This window comes from Martes martes, assembly GCF_963455335.1.
Source record: "Martes martes genome assembly, chromosome: 12".
Classification (NCBI taxonomy): Eukaryota; Metazoa; Chordata; class Mammalia; order Carnivora; family Mustelidae; genus Martes; species Martes martes.
The window spans coordinates 87,703,702-87,726,707 of NC_137900.1; the positions used below are offsets into that span (position 1 = coordinate 87,703,702).

The 23,006-nt window shown below is 58.0% G+C and overlaps 1 protein-coding gene across 2 annotated transcripts in view; it reads left to right on the forward strand.

Annotated features, from left to right (window-relative positions):
* Positions 1–4,818: 4,818 nt before the first annotated feature.
* Positions 4,819–23,006, forward strand: part of LMX1B (LIM homeobox transcription factor 1 beta) — a gene marked incomplete at both ends in the record, with an annotated part of 77,373 nt that continues 59,185 nt past the window's right edge. For both annotated transcript variants that reach the window (XM_080820030.1, XM_080820031.1), the window contains 2 exons: positions 4,819–4,957; positions 5,795–5,981. In XM_080820030.1, the coding sequence (XP_080676156.1) occupies positions 4,819–4,957; positions 5,795–5,981 (326 nt within the window). The remainder of the gene's footprint in view (positions 4,958–5,794; positions 5,982–23,006) is intronic.

The following is a 23,006-nucleotide window of genomic DNA, read 5'->3' on the forward strand; positions in this document are numbered from 1 at the left end:
TCCAGTCATTCCACTTTTTGGACCTCCACCTGGCTCTGGGGCTCTGCGAACTCTCCACCAGCACAGGAAGACCACAGAAACTTTTCTCTGGGCTGTGGGACGGACGGTGACTGGGTTACTTATCACATGCATTCTTCTCCCTGCCAGCTGAGAAGGGGCCCAAACCTTTGCCCCACGTGTCCTGGGGTCAAGCACGCTGGGGTTCTCAGAAGACAGCATGGTCACCAGTGCCTCGGAAAGCCGGGACACTCCACCTCTGGTGTTGCTGTTCTACCCCAGCTCCGGAGCTCCTAGATTTCTGGATCCCAGCTGCCACCAGGGAATGGTGGCCCCCAATCCAGGCCTGGTCTTGGGGTGGCTCTGGTCCAGTCTGCTTCCCGCAGATCTGAGCATTATGAGGGCCAATGGCGCCGGGGCAGCGTGGGACAGATCTGAGCACTCCGACAGACAGCGGGGTCTCTCCGGGCAGGGCGGAATCAGGCATCCACGCAGCCCCTCCTCCGCGCCTTCATGCTCCGCGGCACTCTGCTGCGCATTGCCCAGAACTCCACCCCTGCCCGGGATCCTTGCTTCTAGCTGGGGTTGTAAACTAAGAGGGGACCTGGGTTCGGCTCCGCTCAGAAGCGCAGCCCAGGGAAGGATGGACAGGACTCCACTGTGGGGAGGAGTGGTCCCAGGGCTACGTTTGGGAAGAACAGTAGCACAGGCAGGCACAGGGAGTGCAGGGTCCCTCAAGAGTGGAGCAAGGGGGTTACAGGGAAGGGCTCCTCGGAGATGAGGCATCCGCAGGATTGGGAGAGCCGGGACTCCCGCTGAGCTTCCGTCTCAGTTCTTGCTTCCTTCCAAGCGATTCCAAACAGCCGGCTGGGTCTTTCCTTAGGTGGAGAAAATCTGAAGCTGTTTCTGTGGCTGAAATCCAAGCCACAGAGAATCCCAGATAGGCGGGAGCGCCCGGGTGCGAGCCGCTGGGGGCGTCGTGGGTCCAGGACCACGGAGGGCCGAGGGCCGCTGGGGGTGCCGGCGGGTGCCAGATCAGGCGGGCTCCATTGCGCACAGCAAATTGCCGCTAGGCGCCTACGGACGGTACCTGACTCGGGGGGCCTAGGCCCCCCACATTCTACTGTCCAGCTGGCCACTTCTTCAGCAGGGGAAGTGGTGGGGAGGGCTGGAGCCACGATTGTGCTAGAGACCTGGGTGTTCTGTGCGTCTGTGTGCGAAGGACCCGGGACCGCGGACTCAGCCGCTGAAAGAAGGCCCGGGAGCCGGGACAAAGGGCGAGGAAGAGGACTTACATGGTGATCCGAAGTGTGGGGGTGTGGCGAGGGGGACGAACAGACATGGAGCGGGGAAGATGTGGAGGGCGACCGCGGGTTTGTGGACTGAGCTGCCCGGCTCCCAGACCAGAAAGAGCAGCCGGTGCCTGGGTCGGGCATGTACCCCGCAGCCTCCGGTGACTCTGAGCACCATCCGTGGCCCTCCGAATATCGGCCCTGGTGGTGCGGACTGTGACTTAGGGGTGGGGGGTGAGGGACCAAGATTCTGCGTGCCCCAGCACAGACCAAACCGGAACACCAGAGCCGGGCTGCTGGCACATCCTCTTGCGCTGAGACCTTGATTTTGGGTGGCCCCGGCAACACGACCCTGGGCAGTCTGCGGCCCGGACTCAGCTCTTAGACGCCAGCCTGAGGGTCACAGAAGTCCCAGAGGCCAGGCCACCGGGGCTCCCATTTTGGTTGAAGGGGAGAAATGCCGAGAGGAAGAAGCCGGTCACAGGGAAGGTGGGGAGACAGGAGGAGGAGGCTGGAACGCTGCACCCGGAGTGTGGGGTCTGAGGTGAGTGTGCGGGGCCTGAGACGGGAGAGGATTCCCAAGTGCGCTCTGAAGAAGGCGAGGGTCTGGGCCTGGAATCAGGACCCTCTCGCCCACAGGCAACGTGCAGGGACGCAACGCTGCCAGCAGAGGGCAGAATGCGCCCGGTCGGTTTGCCCGTACGGTGCCGGGCTGTGCGCGCCCGAATTTTGCCTGCCAGGCTTCTCCCGCAGCTGCGGCGCCCCCGCCCCAGATGCGGGGGGATGGCGGCCCAGGCCCAGGAGCAGCCTTAGAAGCTCAAGGCCTTCCAGGCTGTGCAAGGACGAGCGACCAAGGGCGTATGAGAGAAGCTACATATCCTCTCATCCACCGACCTGGATACAGACACACAAAGACGTGGAGAAATACACGGAGTCACAAAACCACGCGCGGGCACTCGCGCACACACACAGAACCTCAAAAAACTCTGAGAGACAAGCAAGCGCACAGAATCATTCAGAAACTCGAAGATACACTCAGACACAAAGATGACACGAAGACACATAAACAGAAAAGTATCCCAAACACAATAAAGACGTTGAGAGACACACAAAGACGTTGGCACCCACATACAACGACAGGGACACAGGGACACACACAAAGACCTACAAACACACAGAAGATACAGAGGCATGTTAAGACCTGCAGATGCACACGCACATGGGCACGGGAAACACCCAGGTACACAGATTCACACACTCCGAGCCCAGAAAGTCTCAGGCACACAGAAATGCTGTATGTGCACAGACACGGGTGCACAGGCATGCAACAGACCCCGAAGCGGGAGCATCGACGCGCACACGCACACACAGATACCCACCGACACACAAGCAGGTACTGACTGGGATGGGGCGGGAGCCTTCTAATCCTCCACAAAGCCAGGCCCCTCCGCGGGGCCCCGCGGCACAGGGGGCCACTTCTGACCAAGCCTCCGGCAGGCTCCAAATCCGATCCGCCCTCTCGCCTCCAGCGGGGTCAGGGGACCCGCCTCCCATGCCCTCCGCCCCCGCCCCGCTCCGCGCCGCTGCTCGGGTCCGGGAGGGGCCGGGCCGCCCCGCAGCGGCTCGAGGGGTCAGCCAGCTCCTGCCCCGGGCCCGCACCACTACCACCACCCCCCACCCCCCACCCACCCCTGCTCCTGGGCGAGCCGCGCCTCTGTGGAGACCCGGGACCCGAAGACACAGCCGGCCTAGCCGCGGTGTACCGCAGCCAGACACAGCGGCCTGCTCACCGAGCACGGGTGCGGGTGCCAGGGCGGGTGGGTGCCAGGCCCAGTGGGCGCGAGAGTCTGGGACTCTGTCTTGCCGACCTTTCACTCCCCAGCGTCAAAGCCCACCTTGCCCAGTCTGACCAGGGCGCTGTCCCTGCCAGGTGCGGCCTACAGACCCCCAGCCGGGCCCCTCCGCCACCAAAAGGAGCCTATCTTAGCCACCAATCCCGCTTCCATCGAGCAACCGAACACACATCGTCCTGGGCCTTCAGTTACCGACCCCAGAGCCACCACCCCCTTCCCGTGCATTTACAAATCCTGCGAGGCCAAGTTCTCATCCATTGCCCCCACCTCTGGCTGGGGCCCCGTTCTCAGACTGAATCGCCCTCTAAACTCTCGGTGCCTATGCTGGGCCTGACCCTCCTCCTCGGCCCAATGTCCCCCATCCTTGATCCCAGGGACCTTCCAGGATCTTCGCTCACCCCTCGACCCAATCTCTGCCACGTCTGCTTTTCCGGACCCCTCACCCCAAATCCGGAGCCCAACCCCCTCTCCCAGGTCCAGGACCCCATTTGGCCAGTCCTGGGCCGACAGCCCTTCCCGCCTGATGGGCCCCGTCCCTCAATCCAGCAGCCAGCCTCTCCGCGGACCAAAAGGGCCCCGGGAAGGCGCTGCCGCCCAAGGAACGTCAACTCAGCCCGGAGCGACCTACCTTGGCCAACAGATGGGGTCCCCGGGCGGCCACTCTCGGCCGGCGCCTTCCCCTGGTGGATCCGCTGCGCTCCCCGCCATCCGCTCAGTCTGGCCTCGCATGGGGCCACTCCTCCTACCGCCGAAGCTTTACAAAATATTAATAATAAAGAAAGCAAGCAAGAAAAAAGAAAGCCTTCAATCCCCAACTCCCAAATCAATTTTTCAAAGGGGTGGGGCAGAAGGATTTGTTTCGAAGGTGACCCAAACTTCTGCAAGGGGCCAGCCAGCGCTCTGTCTGGCCGGGGCGCCGGGGCCTGAACTCCGGGCCAGGCGCGGAGCGGGGCGCAAGCCGGGGGCGCGGGGAACCCTCCCGCGGGGGGTGGGGGGGAGGCGACGGCACTATTTGACGTGGAGCCGCCGGCTCATCCCGGCGCACGGATACGAGGCGCACCAATGAGTTCAAATGTCAGGAAGTTTGAGGAGGGGTGAGGCGGCTCCCGGCCGGAGTATCCCTCCGCCGCCAGCCCCAGCTCTAAACCCAGCGGCTCCTCGGGCGCACCATGGCACTGGAGTAGTGCGGGGAGCGCGCCTGGAGCCCTGCGGCCCGCTGCGCCCCGCCCGGGACCCCGCTGCGCCGCCCGCGCCCCCCCAGCCCGCGGGGCCGCCCCTGCACCCCCGCCCCCTCCCCCGCCCGCCGCCGCCTCCGCCGCCGCTGCCGCCGCCGCCTCCTCCCCGCGGCTCCGTCTGCCGCCGCCGCCGCAGCCCGGCTCCGGGGCTGACAAGCAGGTGACAGAGGAGCCGGCGCGCGTGGCTGCGAGTGCCCGGGAGAACGCGGCGCGGACTGCAGCGCCCCGGCCCGCCCGCCCGCACGACGCCGGGGCCCGGGGCCAGCGCGTCGGCGCTCCACGCTCGCCGGGGGCGACCCGCGGCCCCTGCCGCAGCCCCAACCCCGCGGGGGCCGCGCCTCCCCGGCTCCGGGGCCGCGGCGGCGGCGAGCGGGCAGGCGGGCAGGCGGGCGGGCGGGCGAGCACCCTGGCCGGCGGGGCCCAAGGCGCGCCCCGCGTCCCATGGATATAGCAACAGGTCCCGAGTCGCTGGAGAGGTGCTTCCCCCGCGGGCAGACGGACTGCGCCAAGATGCTGGACGGCATCAAGATGGAGGAGCACGCCCTGCGCCCCGGGCCCGCCACTCTGGGGGTGCTGCTGGGTGAGTGCGGCGTCAGACGCCCAAGCGGTCATGGGCAGGGGACAGGGGCATCCTTCCGAGATGGACTCAGGCGACCAGACCAACGGAATAAGGAAATGGTTTGCAGGACGTAAGGGTGCGGGAGGACCCAGACTAGTCTCTTGCAGTGATCACTGGAGGGTCAACAGGCACCCCTAAACAGGCATCGTGAGGAGACAGAGCTTTGCAGGGACACCCTCTAGGAGGAGGGAGGCCAGGACCGCTCCCGCTGCCACCCACCATCCTCACTGGGCCTTGGTGCTAGAGCTGCCACTCCCCAGGGGATAGGAGGTGGGAGGCCAGAGTGATGGAGACCCAAGTAGTCACCTTAGCAAGCTTGAGAGCAGTGCCAGGTCACTTGGTGGGGGGAGCTTTTAAGAGAAAAATGTCCCCTGGGCCACCCAAACTACAGGTTTTGGGGAGACTGGGGACAGAAGACCACGAACGCCGCCGCGGGGCGTGTCAGCCAGCGAGCGCCCCAGCCTCACCTCGCCCGTCTTGGTTCCAGCCGGCTACCCCGCGCAGTGCCGGTTCTCATACGTAGTAACACCAAGCGCCGGATCTCCGGAGAAGGGGAGAGTGCTGCGCCGAGCCAGGGCTCTCGAGACCCGCGGCCTCTCCGCGCGGGAGTCCATGGACTGGGACAAACCAGCTGAGGCTGCCCGGGCCCTGGTGCGGCGGCCAGGGGAGCGCAGGCGGCGGGCGGCGCTCCCGGCTTGCCCTCGCTCTTGGGGCCCGGGCTGCGGGCAGCGCGCGGCCGGGACGCTGGGGCCAAGCTGGTCGGGGCTGACCGCCGGGCTCTCGCCCTGTGCGCTGCAGGCTCCGACTGCCCGCATCCCGCCGTCTGCGAGGGCTGCCAGCGGCCCATCTCCGACCGCTTCCTGATGCGAGTCAATGAGTCGTCCTGGCACGAGGAGTGTTTGCAGTGCGCGGCGTGTCAGCAAGCCCTCACCACCAGCTGCTACTTCCGGGATCGGAAACTGTACTGCAAACAAGACTACCAACAGTAAGCTCCTCTCTCGTTCTCCTCCTTCCCTGCCGCCGCCCCGGCACTCGAGCCCGGCCACCCCCCACTGCCAGGCCCGCGTCTGCCCAACTGCCGGCTCCGCGCACCGCTGGGCCCATCAGTTCTGAGGGCTATGTGGGCTGTGTGACTCCTGGCAGAGACTAACCATCCCAGCCAGGCTGCCACTGGTAGGGTGGCCGCGAGCCTCTGGAGGTCCCTAGTTGCCATCTTTTGTCTGGAAACCTGCACTGGTTGGGGTACAGGACAAGGCCCTTGGCCAGTTAGGAGATACCACCCCTCTGTCCAGGGACAGGGCCTGACCTCACTGAGGCCTAAATTGGGGACCAGTGATTGATTTCCAAATGAAAACAGTGCTTTAGGGAGCCAGGCCCTGGTGGTGTGCTTCCCAAAAGTAGGGTTTTATGGAGGTCTGGGATTCCTGGATCAAGGAAGTGGAGTTTGGGGGGCTGCTGAGTTGCCCGAGCAGCTCAGGATGCCTCCTTCCTGCCATGCTCTCTGTTGTCCTATCAGTCCCTGATAGAAGAGTGTCCATTCTCTCCAAACCGTTCCATGCGGGAATTTTGCACTTAACAATTTTTGCTGGCTGGAGGAACTGTCTAGGAAGAGGACCTCAAGAGGTGGCAAACCACAATCTGGGGCTCCTGGGGGTGGGGATGAAGAGCTGCCCAAGTCAGCCTTCCCCAGCAGGCCCTCTTTCTTGCACAGTGTTTGTGTTGGAGAGGGGGTGGCTTGCTTTGCCCTGGTGTAGCCTAAGCCTCAAGGTTGAGTCTGGAGACTATGGGTTGAGCCCTACCTGCTAACTTTTGTTTTTAGCTGAGACTATGGATTTGTCTGGCAAGGTTCTGGGACAGTTAAGAGCAGATTCGGGCTTTTTCTTTTCACCCTCTGCGTTTTGTGCCTGACAGTGTGATTGGGAGGGAGGCAGAGAGAAGCAATAGCCAAAAGAAAGGTGTCGGCACCCCCAGGGAGGACAGAACTTTCTAGTGAGGTCCAAAAGACCCTTTTAGATGGGGCTGCAGGATGAGGAGGCTCTCAGGTGTTTGGGGGCTCAGGGGGAGCTGTGTGTGCCCAAGCCTCCAGGAAAAGTGTGGGCTGCCAATGCCTGGTGATGACTGCAGCATACCTGTCTGCCCAGGGACTGTTCCTAAATCCAGGCCCTGATGGGAAGTGGAGCATCTGGGGTGCCCCATCTCCGTCTCTCTAGCTGCTTGGCTGAGGCCTGGAAATAGTGGGACTGTAGGCTAAAGCCCTGGAGAGGGTATTAGGTTCTGCTCTGAAAGGTTCTGGCTGAGCCCCACAACAGCCCCTTATCTGACTGTGCTCTCCTGGTCTGGAAGGTCCGACAGGACCTGCTCTTTGCACCTTGCTCTTCCTGCCCACTGGGGGCTCTGCGGGCAGGAATTGGGGTACATTTCAGAGAGTTAGCTCTTTTGCGATCCCAGAGTCTTGCTGAGACCTCTCCCTCTGTCTGGAGCACCCCAAATTAGGCACCTTGCCATTGGTAGCATTTGTGCTGTGCCCTGGACTGACAGGATTCTAGTTCCAGGAGAAAGTGTGGCCGCCAGTCAGTTTGGCCACAAGCAGGCATAGAGCAGGACAAATAAAATGGGGAAAGCAGTTGGGGTAGATGTGGTTGGGGGCTTTGGTCTGGCCAAAGGGCATGGCTCACCAACTTCCAGCCCACCCATGTCCTGCTGGCCTGCACCTCTGCCTGCCTGACCCTTAGCTCAGCTCTGGCACTGCCACTTCCAACTTAGCTCAGCCACCAGCCTGGGTGACTCAACATGTGGGGGCGGGAGGCCCAGGAAACTGGAAATGGGCCTCCAAGTCATTGGTGCAGACTTTGGGGGAAAATTTTTTTTTACAAGTTGGAAGGACCCTTTGCAACCTCTTGCATGCATCTGCCAGGTCTCTCCCCCTACCCTTCAGTCCTCTATGGAGCTTCTGTTTAAAACAAGGAGAGGATGCTCCCTGGCTCTTCGGAGCACGGAACTGTAAAGTCACAAAATTTGAGCAGATGTTACCAGGGCAGAGCGGCTAGCTCCCTAATTTTACAAAACAATTAAACATTAAATGTTTGTGTTGCCTTTGTTGAAAGCCTATTTGTTTTTTAAAAAGAGAGAGAAAAGGCGCCTCTCCGAGAGCTTGATGCTTCAGTGTAGTTGGGATGTGTCTGCGGGTGAATTCGGGCTCCGGGAGAATCTCGGGTCCCTAGTTCCGAGTCTGGGTCCCGCAAGGCGGCAGGCTTCAGGCGGGCATTATTCACGCCCCTCACGGTGCCCTCCTCCTCCCTCACCCCCTCTTTCTCCCAATAAGGCCAATTAGGTATCTGCACTAGGCCGGCCGGTTGGGGGCTGAGAAGAGGTTGTTATCAAGACAATCCTATGGACAAATACCCGGGCGGGTCTCGCCTCAGCGTTTCCCAGGGAGAGCAGGCGCAGCGAGGCAGGCAGGGGCTCACGGGAGAAGCGATGTTCTTTTTCACAATAAAAGTTTATTTCACGATTTATTTTTTTTCTTTGAGGATCGCAGATGCATATTTATTGCGTCTGTGCGTAAATGCTTTTCAGACGAGAATCCAGGCTAGTGGGCGCAGAGACGTGCCTTCTCGATTTGGTCGAACCTTTGTGTCCGCGGTACAGGGAAATTAACAACCTCCCCCCAATAACTTGTGAAAAATGAGTCCTCACCCCACCGAGGAGCTTGCGGGGCTTGGTCCTCAGAAAGAGGTTGCTATTTTTATTAAGCGTCTCTTCTTCCTTTCGATTTGTTTTAAAGATCTGGGACACCCAGAAGCGCAGCGTTATTTTACGCACCATGGGGGATATTAATTGACGATCGGGCACATTTAATAGCATTTGATAAAATCCACCCGCACGTCCTGGACGGACGAAGCGGAGCGCGGGGCCACGGCATTTGGGTATTTTCACGCACAACTCGAGAAGTTTACTTTTTCTCGGTACATGTTTTTGGGGGCTTCTTCAAAAAAAAAAAGCGTCGGATTGTTCTGAGCCCGAGGCTCTGGCCCCTCGGCCGCCTGAGCTCCTTCTCGGACTCACAACCTGGTTAGAAACCGGGAGGAAACGGGGTTTCCTCCAAACGCAAAGTCACGAACATCTCTCTCTCCTTCCTCCACCGGAGAACACATGAAAAAGAAAATGACAACATAATTCCCCCCACCGCCCCGTTTTTTTTTTTTTTTCTTGGTGGCTTGGCCAAATAGAATTATGTAAGTCTTTTTTCTTGCCGTCTGTCGCTCGTCTGGAAAGCGTTTCTATCCTGAGGAGGTGGCGAATTCCTGGAGGAGGCTCCGGAAGGGGGGAGGGTCGGTGGGAGAGTCCAAAAATCTGTCACAAAATGGAGTCTAATCGCTTGTAAGACAGCTCCCAGGCCTGGCGACCCGAGATCCGTTGGTGCACGAGCGGGAACCTGCGTGCGCTGAAGGACCCGGCGCTCCTGCTCGGGCCGGGCTCCCACCTCGGCGTCCCGGGCCGGCGGCTCCCTTCCGTTCGCAGGGCCTGCCCGGCGGCCTCGCCCCTCCGCGAGCAGAGTTACAGGGCTCCGCTGAGCCTTCGAGGGTCCCCTTGGGCTCGCCTGCCCAGGTAGGATGCGCCCACCCGCAGAAGGGGGGGAGCAGGGAGACTTTGATTGAGTTTCAGGAAAAAACACTGTCTGAGTCCTGGGGTGATTTTTCTTTTCTTTTCTTTCCTTTCTTTCTTTTTTTTTTTCCTTTTTTCTTTTCTTTTCTTTTTCTTTCTTTTTCTTTTTTTTGGGGAGGGGTAAATCTACCCCAGCTGGCTCCAGCTCCAGTGGCCCAACCTGGCTCTTCCCAGCACATTCCTTTCCTTCTTTCCTTGGAAGTGTTTACATCGGAAAAGGCCTACCAAGGAGGCTCACCTCTCCTCGGAGCACCAGCTCTGGCAGAGTAGGGGTGTGGCACTCAGAGAGCAAAGCCCAGCTCCAGCCTCTTCTGCCTGCCGATTCTCCCAGCTTGGAAGGCCTCCTCCCATAAGGCCTTCCTGTGGGGTGCCAGTTACCAGCAGCGCCTCCTCTACCAGTAGGGTATCCCAGCTGGCACGGCCCCCATCTGTCTCATTCAGAACTGCAGACATCTCTGCCCACAGCCTGAGGTAGAGGGTCTGTCCTGGAACTGGATCCGCTTGGAAGAAAAAGCCCGAGCTTGGCCTTGTAGAAAGGCCTCGGTAGTGCTCTCCCTGGGGGTTTGAGGGCTGAAGGGCTCTCACTTTGCCAGCCCAAGTCTGGGGACCCTCTGGTTCTTGGACAGCACCCTCCTTTTAACCCCAGCACCTTGACTGCAGGTAGAAGGGTAAGCAAAGGCCTTCCTAAAGCAGCAGTCATCAGCTGCTGAACGGAGGCATTATTCACAGCTGACTCCTGGCTCACCCTGTATTCCCCAGGCTCTGGGCTAGTGCAGCCTAATTTGTTTGCCGGATTTTTCTCGAGTCGGGGAAGAAGGCTGTGAGGATTTCCTCTGGAGTAGGTGATTGTCCACCCTCAGCAACCTCCTACCCTGCGCACTGGAACCAGGCTTAGGACCACACAGTCCTGGCATCTACCTGAGCCTCTTCTGTAAAATGGGGACATAGCCCCCCCCCCCGGGGAAAAGGATTCTAATAAGGATTCGAGATAACATGCCCCCAAGGACCTGGCATCTCACCTGGCATGTTGTTAATACTTTGGAAATTATTGTTGTTACCATTATCACCAGCAGTGTGGCAAGGAATGTCCTGTCCCCAAGGAGACACCAAACTGCCCATGGGTTCCATGCCAGAGAAGGGTTCAGCTGGAATGGTAGGCTTGCCATGAGCCTCTCTGTGCAGGGAAAATGAGGGGCACCCCTGGGAAAATCACTTCCTTTGCCTGAATGGGGCACTCCTGAATGGGGCATTCTTCCTTCAGTGAGGAGAAGAGCTGTGGACTCTGAGAGCTGGGTTCACCTCCCAGCCCCATTCAGCAGCCATCAGATCTTAGCCAATTGACGACCTGTTTCAGAGCCCCCGGTTCTCTAGCAGCAAATTAGGGGTGATGATGCAATTTCCCAGGGTGGTTGTAAGGATGACACAAGGTACCTGATGGGGTTTCAGTCCCTGTTCCGTACTCCGTGGGATCCAGTGTCCTCTTCACTACCTTCAGAGAAGCAGAAAAACTTCTGATTATATAGATAAGAACAATTGCCAACTGTGCATTACCAGGAAGGGCAGGTAGCAGGATGGGCCTGGTGTTCTGGCCCCTTTCTCCTTGGGGGCCGTGAGAGGGAGTGGAATGGGTCCAGAGCAAAGATCTTAACACTGGGGAGCAATTAGACTCTTCAGGGTCTGAGAATAGCTTGGAAAAGCATACTCAATAATATAATTTCATATTTGGAAAACACTTGGTGCTTGCTGTTTTTGTGATTCAAATGACAAGGGGGAAAAAATCTCAACCCAGCATCTCCAAGGTTCAAGGATGAGGGAGAGATTGCGGGGGGCGGGGGGGGGTGATAAGGTCGAGAGATGCAGGGATCTCTGTGTTTCTCCGAAAGATGGGGTTTAAAAGGTGGAGAAACACAGGCTCAGGTGGTCAGATGGAAGCCCACAAAGGTTTGTTCTGTCCAGGATGGGCTGGCTGCGTGCCCCCCAGGGAATTTCCCCTGTCCTGTGGGTATGAGGTTTTTAAAACAGAAAAAGAAAAAAAAATTCCCAGCCCTACTTTGGCATTAGTTAGCTGAGGAATGGAGGATACGTTCAACGACATGAGTTATAACTTCCAATTTGTTGGACACCACCATCAGGCCTCAGCTTCAAGGGAGGGAGGAAGAAAGGGACGGTCCACTCATCCCAGGAGCCCGTATGAGCTGTCAGTCAACACTGGGGTGCAGGAGGACCCAAAGCCCTTGGCTTTCTGGCTGACCCAGCCCTCTCCAACTCTCAGAGTCTGTGCTGATGGCAGCAGAGAGCAAAACCAAAATTATATATATTTATTGCTACTGCAGCCAGAAGTGGGGAGGCAGTGGTAGTGAAGGGAGGGTAAGGCTGAAAACCATATTTGAAAAAGTTGATTCACGAAAGCAGAGGAAGCAAAGTGGCAGACGTTTGCCATTTCATCGACCGGCTGGTGTTCTCCATTCATGTCATAAATGTCTCCTGTCATTTGAAGCCAAAAGCAACATGATTTGGTTCCCCGGTGGCCTATAGGGTTTTTCTCTTTTTTTTGCAGTAAATGTTTATTTGTTAATAATATACTTTAAACAGCCTAGCTTTGACCTCAAGTCTCCCGAAGCATCCATCTTCTCTCAGAAAAATCTTTCAAAGTTTGTGTAATTTTGGGGGGAAGGTGTAACTGACGGGGCAGTGAAGGGTCTGTGTTTGCTTTAACTACCGCTGTGTTGTGGAGTGGTGGGGTATAAGGGGCCACTGTGCTCAGAATGGCAACTTTCTTGGGTTTCAGGCCTGGCTGACAGCACTTCCTCGCTGCCCTTTACCTTTGCTTCGCCTGATCAGAACAAATAAATTTCTGCGTGGGCCCTTCCTTTGTTATTCCCGGGGCAATATTGTATCCATTTCTGTTCAGCTTCTTGACTGACGGCCCCTGGACCTGCCCTGTCGACCCTGGGGCCCCCGAAGGGGGGTTGGGGAGTGTAGGGGTCCCAGGGATATGTGAGTATGTAGCGGGGGGTGCTTTGTCTCCGTCGGGAGCCTGGCTCAGACTGGCCCAGGGTCCGAGTGTGCTGGCTGATGGCAGAGCACCGGGCTTGCCCCGGCACTTGGGGAACTGGGGGAAGTATTGCTGAAGGAAAAACCTAGTTCCTGGAGTTTGGTTCCAGAAGAAACAAAGATGTTTGCTTCTGGCAGGCCCCTGCTTAAGAGGTTTCCCTGGGAACTGGGAGGTGGTTGCCAGCCGGGGAGGCTTCTGAGGGCTGCCCGGAGCAACAGAGGTACCCACCGGGGCTGGCAGGAGAGAGGAACCCACCGAGCTGCTGGCTGGGTGCAGAAAGCTAAGTGAACGTGCTGGAAACAGGACAGCCAGGGGCTCCCCCAACTCCCAGGCGGCTCTGTTGGGTGCTGCAGCAGCAGTGACAGGAGAGGAGGAGGATCGCAGCCCTGGGTCCGGATGAGCTGGGTGTGACTGCTGTCCCCCCTTCTCCCACCTCCTGCTTTCCTCCGGGACTCAGTGTCTGTTGTCATGTGATTCCTGAATTGCCATAGTTACAGGGCTGTCAGGATATGGGCGCCCGCCCAGGCCTGGAGCTGCCCGGAGCCTGTGGAGATAGAGAGGACCAAGGTGCTCTGGAAACCACCTCCTGCAGACGGATGGCCTCCTGGGCGGGGCACATCTCTCAAAGGACAAAGAACAAAACTCCAAGTACAGCTCAGGGATCAAGAATGTCTCTGGCTCTTGTGGCACAAGCCACAGGCCTTTAGGGAAGGGCTCGTTGCTCTTCTTGGGCCTCGGTTTCCTCCTCTGTGAAACAGGGGTGCTGGTTACAATCTCACAGGATAAAGTGACTCGATCTCTGAGGATAAAGTGAAACAAACCCAAAGGTGCCAGCCTGCACTGGGCATTTCGTCAATGGATGTTTCCTTCCCGCCTGCCTGCCTGGGAAGTGAGCTGGAGACACGCCGCCTGGCAGGAATGCATTGTCGGCCTTTCGCACAGGCCCGGAACCGGCAGCCTCCCAAACGGGCCTCCTGGAGTGGCCTAGCCCACCCCGCTGCTCTGTGCCCTGGTCTGGGGCCTGTGTTCTGAATTTTCCCCTTGGAAGGGGAATGGGGCAGGTCTGGCTGTCAGAAACTGGTCCTCGGAGGCAGGCAGGCAGCCTGTGGATGCCCCCCCCCCCGTGACTACGGAGGGACATAGGTCCTGCTTTTATCCAACCTACTCTTGAGCATGGCCGGTGCAGACAGGAACTCACAGGAACAGAGTCTCACTGACCCAGAGGGGTGGCGCAGTAGTAGTCCGTCTAGAAAGCAAAGGAATTGACATTTCTGGAGTGCTGCCCTGTGTATTGGCCTTTATTGCTTTAGGTCCCTGTATATAGGTGAGAAAACGGAGGTGGAGGGACTTAAATCACTCCTCTCAGGCCCAGAATGACTCCCGCAGATTTTTCCGTAGGTGGGTCTAACTCCCAAAGCAGATGGGATCCCTCAGTCCTTGGATGGGATCCCTCAGTCCTCCATTCCTGCTCTTCCCAAAGCCCCAGAGTCTGCTCCGGGGCAGCTGTGATTCACCTGAGTGCCCAGCCTGAAAGGGGTGTGTGTGGTGGGGGTTACTGCCCAGGGTTGGAAGGGGTGGGGGTGGGGGTCACTGCCCTCTTCGCACCAGAATGTCCGTGTAGGGCCAGCCCTTGCCAGAGAAGGAAAAAAAAAAAAAAAAAGGTTAGAATAACTGCCTTTCCCCCCCGGCGGTGAGCTTCCTTCGGGGCTGGAGGCGCGCGGGCGGGGCGGCTCTCAGAGGTCTCCACCCGTGCCCTCCTCCAGGCCCACCTCTCCCATGGTTCCTGCTCCTCATTCCTCTTACCCCCTCAGTGGGGCAGCGTGGTGCACAGGCTCCTCGGCTCTAGGGCTCCTCGGCCGCGCCACGGGCGCCGGCAGCGGTTGATGAATTTCGGTGTCACCAGGGGTTTAGCCCGGATTTGGGAACCGCGCGCTCTAATACGCACACACGGCCCTGCCCCTTCTAAAGCGCAGCCCTTTCACCCAGCCGCTGATTTATGAAGGAATCCGATCCCGGGACGGGCTGGGCTGGAGCCGGGAACCGGGGCCCCGCCGCAACCTTCGGACTCCTCTGCGTTTCGGGGGCCCTTGGCGGCTCCCGGCGCAATCCTGGGCCGGACTGGGGGCGCCCTGCTGGGTCGCATCTCCCGCGACCCAGGAGGAGCGAGTCCTTTCGGAGCCACTTAAACCTGCTGGAAAGGGAGCGAAGCGGAGGGAGGGAATTTTCTTTTGGAATTGAGCAAAGCCTTTGCCCCTCCCCAAGCCCTCCCGCCGACCCCCTCGGGCAGGCCCAAAAGCGGCGCGTTCGGGAGATTTGTTTATCGAGAGCACAGAAAATTGAAAAAAGAGTCTAAGACCTTTCTCCCGCCTGAGAAATGTGCACAGTCCCTCGACTCCTGGAGGCGAAGAGGCGACCCCAATGCAGGGTCCGCGGTGCAGACGCTTGGGCCGACCCCAGCCCCCTCCCTCCTGCGCGGGGCCGGAGCGCGGCGGGAGGGCAGATTTTTTTTCAGATTTGGTTTGTAGGGGGGAAATGTGGTTGTATCAATCCACAAATATTTACTCTTAACAGACTTGTATCTGTGGAGATTTCGAACAAAGACAGTTTAGGGGGATTACAAAAACCCTAAACCCCGTTTTTCTCTCGGACTTGGTGCTTTAAATGCCAATTACAGGCGAGCCATATCCAACAGCAACGCGAGGAGGCGGGCAGGGTCGGGAGGGGCTGGGGGGCGAGTCCAGCCATTAAATGTAACTTTTCATTATGGAAAGGATTTCGCTGGTTTTATCTTCTAATAAGATTATGTCACGAACACAAGTACCTAGGACGGTGCTGAGTGACAGGGCTCTGTCGTTTAATCAGAGACTGTGCCGCTCTGACCGCAGGGCCCTTTGTCCGTCCGAGTGAACGACGGAAACTTGCCGTCCTAATCCCCTTATTCATGTCAAGCAGAGAAAAGAAGCCAAGCACCTTACAACCGTGTCCCCTCCACCCCTTCCGAGCGCGGCGGGAGGAGGGGAGCTCCGGCCCTGTCGCCCCCGGGGCGACTTTCGTTTCCGAGGGCGCTTGGGTCTCCCGAGCCTGCCATGCGTTGCAGCAGGGGTGGGGGAAGGGGTTGCTTTTGGGGAGCCTCAATTGTCAGCTTCTGGAAAATGGGGGCAACGGCCCCACGACCAGAGGATGCCGATTGGGAGGGGTGGGGGAATTTTCGCCTCCACTGACGGAAAGCACGGGCCGCTCTGTCCCCTCTTCCCAGGAAAGGTGGCGCTGGGGGGTGCACACCCACCATCCCCATGAAAGCGGGATTGACAAGAAGGGAGAGGCCGAACGGAGATGCCAGGCTGGGGTCCTGCGCGGGGCGGATTTCGTTGGATCCCTGGGACTGATGTCGCGACGCTCCTACTCCTGCGAGTCTCCGGGGTTGACCATTCCCGGCTGCTTGCTCGGCCCCTTTCTTCTGAGGGCGAATTCCTTTGTTCGACCCCCGCGGAAACCCGCTTCTCCGCCGGGCCCGTGGCGCCTTTATTCTCGCCACTGCTGCTGCCGCCACCCCTGTCCCACAGTGTGCAGATCTGTCGTGCGGCCGGCCCCCGCCCCCCTTCCCCCGCCCCGGCCACGCAGACCCAGTTGGGTCTGCCGACCGGCCCCTCGACGACGCCGCCTTGCCCCGGCCCCGGCCGCCGGCTCCGACCACTAGAACTCCAGCCCGCACAGCGGGCGCCGCGGACGCGGACTTTAGCCGCCGGCGTTCACCTCCGGGCACAGTCGGAAGCCGCGGGCGTCGGAGAAACGGCCGGGCGCGGTTCCGGGTCGCTGCACCGGCTGAAAAAACCAAAAGCAAAACCAACACCTAGCAAATGAAACCTGCGTGCCCCCAGGGCTCCACTCTGCACCGCTGCAGAGGACCAGGCCAGCTACCTCTCGGCCAGTTTCTAGGATCTCAGGCCCGAGGCCCAGAGTCAGTGGAGCAGGAGAGGAAACTTTGGAGGAATTTGTCTCTAATGTACCTGGCTCCTTAGCCTCCTTTTAAAGCTCTTAGTCTGTGCTCTAGGGCAGTCTCCCAGGCACCCCAGTGCGTCCTGGGAACTCTCTGGAGACGCCTGACTGCTCAGTCTCTTCCCTCCAGAGTCCAGGCTCCGGTGCAGGGAGGATCGGCCGAGAGCAGGGTGTCACCTCGTAAAAGCGACAGGCAGAGGCTGTTTTATGGGGAGGGAGAAGGAGCAGGAAGTGATGCTTCCATCTCTGGCCCCACAGGGATGGAGAGCCACGATGGAAAGAGCACTATCTGGACAGGGGACCAGGGACAGGGGGACAGGGCTGGGTCAGAGACAGATGGGTCTGCGACATTAACCATGGGACGCGGGTCTACCGAGCTGGGAGCCGGGAGCTCACCTCCCGCGGATTCCCTCCCAGAGCCCCCTCTGCAGTCCTGGCTCAGCCAACAGCTCTGGCCCTTCCTCCCAAGTTGGGGCGGGGGAGAGACTTTCTCCCTCGAAACACTTGATACCAACTTCGGTTTTTTGGCAAGAAAAATAAGCCTTGTTTGGAAAGGGGGGGGTGGTCGAGTGAGCAAGGGAAGGAGTGAGCTGGCGGCAGAGCAAACTTTGCGGATTAGGTTTCAGCGCCTCCGCCCCACCCCCAGCCCCGCGGCGGTGATTTGTGTGCGGGGGTCTGTGACCCTACGAGGCATCAAACGGCCCGCGGGAACCGGCCGAGTTCAGAGGGACAGTGGGCAGAGGGGCGGCCTAAGACAACGCAGATGGTTCATATCAGCCCGGCCGGGCCAAGCCCTAGGCCTGCTGGCCTGGGCTGCTCAGCAGGGAAGAGGTCTGGGGGTATTCCGGGGAGACGGGGGCCTGAGCACTAAGAGGAGCCGAGAAATGCGGCAGTCGATGCCCAGTGGGTCCCAGGTGAAAGGGGGCGAGGGGGTCTGTGACAGAGTTCCTCCTCCAGGTGGTCCTGACCCCATCCAGCTTAGGGGGAACATGACCCTCCTCGTCTCCCCAGAGTAGCCTCTGGTCCAGAAGGCAGACCCTCCAGCCTCTACCAAGTGGCCAGAGCTTACCCTACCCCTGCCCTGCAGGCAGCTGGGGCTCATCCAGGTCCTAGTACCCCTCCCCCAGGGACCCCTAGTGGCCTTTTTCTTCTGGGGAGGTGCCCTGCCCTCAGCTTGCCCGCTGCAGTGGGTTTGGGAGGCCCTCACCTCCCTCTGACATACATTCATGCTTTCATTCGTTCGTTGTTCGAGCATTCCTTCCTTCCTTCCTTCTACCGCTGTGGTAGAATACCCTTCCCCTCTCTGCCGGCTTCAGCCCTTCTGCCTGGCTTCAGCTAACTCTGAGGGACTCCTCCTTTCTCCCTCCTAATCCCAGGGGAAAGCCGAGAGGTAGGCTCATTCATACCTTAACCCAGAGCTTTGCTTTTGTGGGCTGGGGGTAGGTGGGGAGGGTCCTGCTTGGTCAGGCTGGGAGGGGCTCTTGTCTCCCAGACTGCTGCCCCCTCTCCCTAGAGCTGGAGCTTGGCTGGTTGTCAACACCAACAGGCCCAGGCTTCCCTGCCCTATTTCCAGGGCCTGCTTTTCCCTGCGGCCTTCAAGAACCCTCTTCAGTGATCACAGAGAGAGTGCACTGGGATGACACCCACCACCCAGACCTTGGGCTGCTTTAGCGGGGTCTCAGCTGAAGAGATCTTCGAGATCCTTGTAGAACCAGGAAAACCGAGGCTCAGGTGTGGCTAGTATTTGCCCTAAAGCTCACTCAGTTGTGGCAGAACGGAGACAGAACCCCCAGTTTACCCCTGGCCAAGTTAGGGGCCTATGTGGCAACTCCACAATTCTTTCTAAAACCTGCTCCCAGACTGTGGCTTTAGCACTAGCTTACTCTTTTCTCCTGAGACTGAGGTCACTGGAGGGGAAGGCCCTTCAGTCCTGGTTCCTGAGGGGTGTAACAGGCATGTCTCCATGATGGAATGAGTTTGAGAACTTTCTGGATAGCATGGAGCCATGTGCATTTGGCAATTTTATCTTCTAAACTGGGACATTGAAAGACAAGAGCCAGGTGACCACATCCCTCTGTCCTTCTTGTGTCTGACTCCCAAACACCCTGGGCTTGGCCCTTCTTCTCTACAGTGGGTCACGGGGAGGCCAGTGGCCTGGCCAGGGCCACAGAGGGCCAGGGGACTGCCAGGACGTCTCGGGGTTTCGTCTCCCAGGATCCCTGCCTCAGGGGAGCAGCCGGCTGGGTCATCTGTACACGGAAGACACATCTGTACTCCACATGTTAGAGGCTGAGCAGAGGACATGTGGTTTGGGATGTGTTATCTTAATCATATTTATTAGTCAATCCTAAAATTTAAAAAAAAAAAAGTTTGATATTGTTAGCATTGGGAAAAGATCCCCAAATCTACACGGTGACAGACCAGCGGAGGCCGGCAGCAGCCAGCTTTCTTTCAGCTGGGATCAGGATGCAACTTTGGAAGTTCTTCGGGTTGTTCTAGTGTGATGGAGTCTCTATGCCGTGAAACAACACTGACTGCTTTCATTTTCCCAAGCAGAGATCTGAAGCAAAATTAATTACCCCGCCTTGACTGATAGTTGTTCTGTTGGAGTATGGTTCTAATCCTTATTAACATTCTCTAAAGTCAGGCATGAAATATGACTTTTACACCACACTCTTTGGCATATGTTTTTCTTTTCCAGGATATTTTTCAGACTATCTCCAAGCCTCACTGCTGTTCATTATTTTTGCCTTAGGTCTAAAGTTGCCAGCCCCAAAACCAGCCCCGCGCAGAGCACAGCCAAGGGGGTGGGGAATGGGAGCGACATCCCCGCTCACGATGCAAATTGCTTCTGATTATTGAGCTTTGAATGTTTTCCTCCATCATGTTTTTATTAAAAACTCCAGCATATTTACGCTTGATGGTGTCTTCAATTAAGTTAAAAAAAAAAAAAGCAAGGGGTTCCCCTTTCCATAGCAGTATGTAAAGAAAATAGTTGTTACAACCGCAGAATTATCGTCCAAAGCTGGTTCTAGTAAAGCTAGCCGGGCTTTGACAAGCCCAGCAGGCTGGGAGCTTTTTTCTAAGTGTTCCAGCTGCTGGGGAAACAGACCAGAGAGGAAGCCTACAGAAGCCTTGGTTCTGCAGGGTACTCGGGCTGCCTCGCAGGAGCTAACACATCCCCGAGTTTCTGAGCTGCAGAAGGGAGCCAGCCTGGCTGCAGGGGGCTTGCTGATGGGCAGGTCTGGCCCCCTGAGAGAGCCTCACCAAGAATCACAAAGCTGATGCTTGCTGAGTGCACATGGTTTGTGAAGCACTTCACAGTTTTTGAAGGTACTGTGGCTATGATGTGGGTGTTGTGATCATTTACAGAGCAGACGACTGGGGCACAGAGAGGTTGAGTAATTTGCCCAAGGTCACACAGCTAGTTAAGTGGAACTAGGTTTGGACCGCAAGCGTTTGGTCAGGAGAAAACTTCCAGCGATCCTTTGGGAAGGCAGAATCTGGCCCCCTGCTGGGTTCAGTGTCCCGAGGTAGCCAGGCACCAGAGCGCAATGTTACTTGTTGAATGAATGCCTCATAATTAATGACCAGTGTTTATTGCACACTGCCTGTGGGTTTGATGGGAATTGGCTCATTGAATCTTCTCACTGCCTGGGGGCAGGCATTCTTATTATTGTTTCCCATTCTGCAACATTGAAGCTTGACCTGAGAGGTGCCGTGATTTCCCCAAGGTCACACAGCATAAGGTAGCAATGATAAGCTACCATGTACTGGGCACACGTTATGTCTAAGGTCAGGGCTAAGCCCTTGGCACCCCAGACCTCGGTGAAAGTTCCTAAAAGGACCATTGTTTGTTTACCGAGGCTTCCAGGTGACAGAACTGGGGCTCAGAGAGGTAAAGCCACACACCCAGGATCACACAGCCCGTGGGGAGCTACACCAGAATGCTTCCTTGCTCTGCAGGTGTGAAGACTTGTCCTCTTGACCACTTCTCAGCCTGGCTGTGTTGGGGGTTGGGGGAAGCCCCTGAACGGCACCTTCTCAGTGGGTCTCACTTGGCCTGAAGGATGATCCTGGCAGTAGGTGGACATAGTCTGACATAGAGGAGATGGGTGTGTCTGTGGCTATGTGGCATGAGGCCTCATCCCCTCCCAGCCCTGTATTACGGATGGGGAAACTAAAGCACAGAGAACTTAAGTGACTTGCCCGGGGTCACACAACTAGCAAACAGCTGATGGGACTCACGCTCAGGTGTTCTGGCTTTGGGGCATTGTTTCTCTGAGAGACTGAGTCATCATCTGTATTGTCAGCATCATGTATGACCTTGCCTGAGTGCCTTCTGAGTGCTCTGCAAATACACAGTGACGGCAGGGATGTTCAGAGAGGGAAGGCAGTTTTCCCAGGATCGCATTGCAACTTCTAGCCGCTGGTGTGGGGCCTGCTCAGGACAGGGCACTGGGAAGGAGGCCCAGCCCACGGCTGGGAGTTGACCGGCCCTGAGAGGGCCACCTTTACCCCTGCCCTGCGGGTACAGCAGCTCAGGGCAGGCGCTGTCCGCCCTTTGAAGGGGACAGCGCCTGAGTGTGTCACTTTGAACTGCAAAGGGGCCTGTGGCGAGGGCTTGGCCCCCTCCCACAGGCCCCCGCCTGCCCACCCCTCCAGGTCTGGTTCCAGTCGGCAGGCCTGGAGCCGGAGGGGCGGGCAGGGCGGCGGCCCCCCTGCGGGATGTCAGCCTGATAAGTGAGCAGCCGCGGAGCCCTGAAGGAGGACGGAGCTGGCCGCCCACTGGTCCGGCCATCCCACATGGCAAGAGTTCAGGCCAGTCACCAAAGTGCCAGCCTCCCACAGACATGCCCTTGTGGCTGCAGAGAAACATCTCCCTGACTGTCAGAGGTTTAAATTAAAATAGCAGTAATGATCGTAATAACAAGAACTTGTAAAAGGAACTATCTCGCCCTGGGGCACAGGGAGTATCATGGCACCAAGCATGTGCTCTACTTGGTGCGTGCTCCTGGCACGAGGTCACAGGGGGGGTTAGGTAAGAGATGGGGGCGTCTGTGCAGCTAATTACCAGGAACCCAGCTGGGGGACTTTCAGTTGTTCAGCCAAGTCCTGGCTAAGCCGGCCATAGGACCGGTAGCCCCTGGGCAAAGTGAGTGGGGTGACGTGGCAGAGTTAAGCAGAAATCATGTCAGCTCTGTCCCCATACCTGGGCATGTTGACCTCTGCCCTGATTTTGTGACCCCAGAACTGATTCCTTGGGAGGCCAAGAACTTAACCATTAGGTTCTTTGCCAGGTGGGCAAAGAAAAGACGCCAGTGCTTTGGAACCTGGGGTTCAGAGTATGATCTAGCTCTGTCACTTCCTGGCTGTGTGACCTTGGGTTTGATGCTTTACCTCTCTGTGGCACAGCTCTCTTACAGTCTGTTAAGGACCAGCAACTGCCTGAGAGCAGTGATGAGACTGGAAAGAGAAAGCAGATGCAACGTCTTCTGATGAGGTATGTGGTTCTTGCCGATACTGCTGCCGGTGCCCCCACGGTCCTTTGTGTTGGGCCTGAGCAGGTGTCTGGCTTTGGTTACATGTGTCAGGCAGTATTTTCGTTGTGGTTCCCTGTGTGCGCCATGCCTTGATGAGTAGGGCATGGTACGTAGTAGTTGCTCAGTTAGTATTGAAAAGAAAAGTATAGAGAAGTAGCTCAGGAGCTTGACTGGCTGGGCTGGACACCAGGCTCAGCCTCTTTCTAGCTGGGCAACCCTTGGAAAGTTCCTTAACCTCTCTGAGCCTCTGTTCCCTCATTGGTAAAATGGAGGTACTCGAAACACCTGGCTTCTAGGGTTGTCCTGAGGACTAAATGAAATAGCGCACGCCAGGAGCTGTACCAGTGTGTGGGAGCTTTTTTTGTTTGTGGGAAGGGCAGTGGGCAGGGGTCTGGTTAATAACATGACAGCAGGAGTCTGTGCTGGGTTCCCCGGGCAGGTACCTGGGAGATGGGAGGTGGGAGCTAAGAGGATCTGGGGAGGGCATTCCAGGTAGGGGCACAGGAAGCAGGGATATTAGGGGTTAAATTGGTGGGCTGAGAAAGTGGGCTGGGACAGTGAGTCTGGCTGGAGAGGCTGCCTAGGGGCTGCTGGGATGCAGGGCTGCAGAGGGGGGCGGGGGCTGGTAGCTATGCAACGGGGTTTGGCTTTTATTCTGTGGGCAGAAGGGAGCTATCGAAGATTATTGTACAGGTGGGTGACAGGACAGGAGAGGCACTTTATGGAGCTGACACTGGCAGCCAATGCGTGG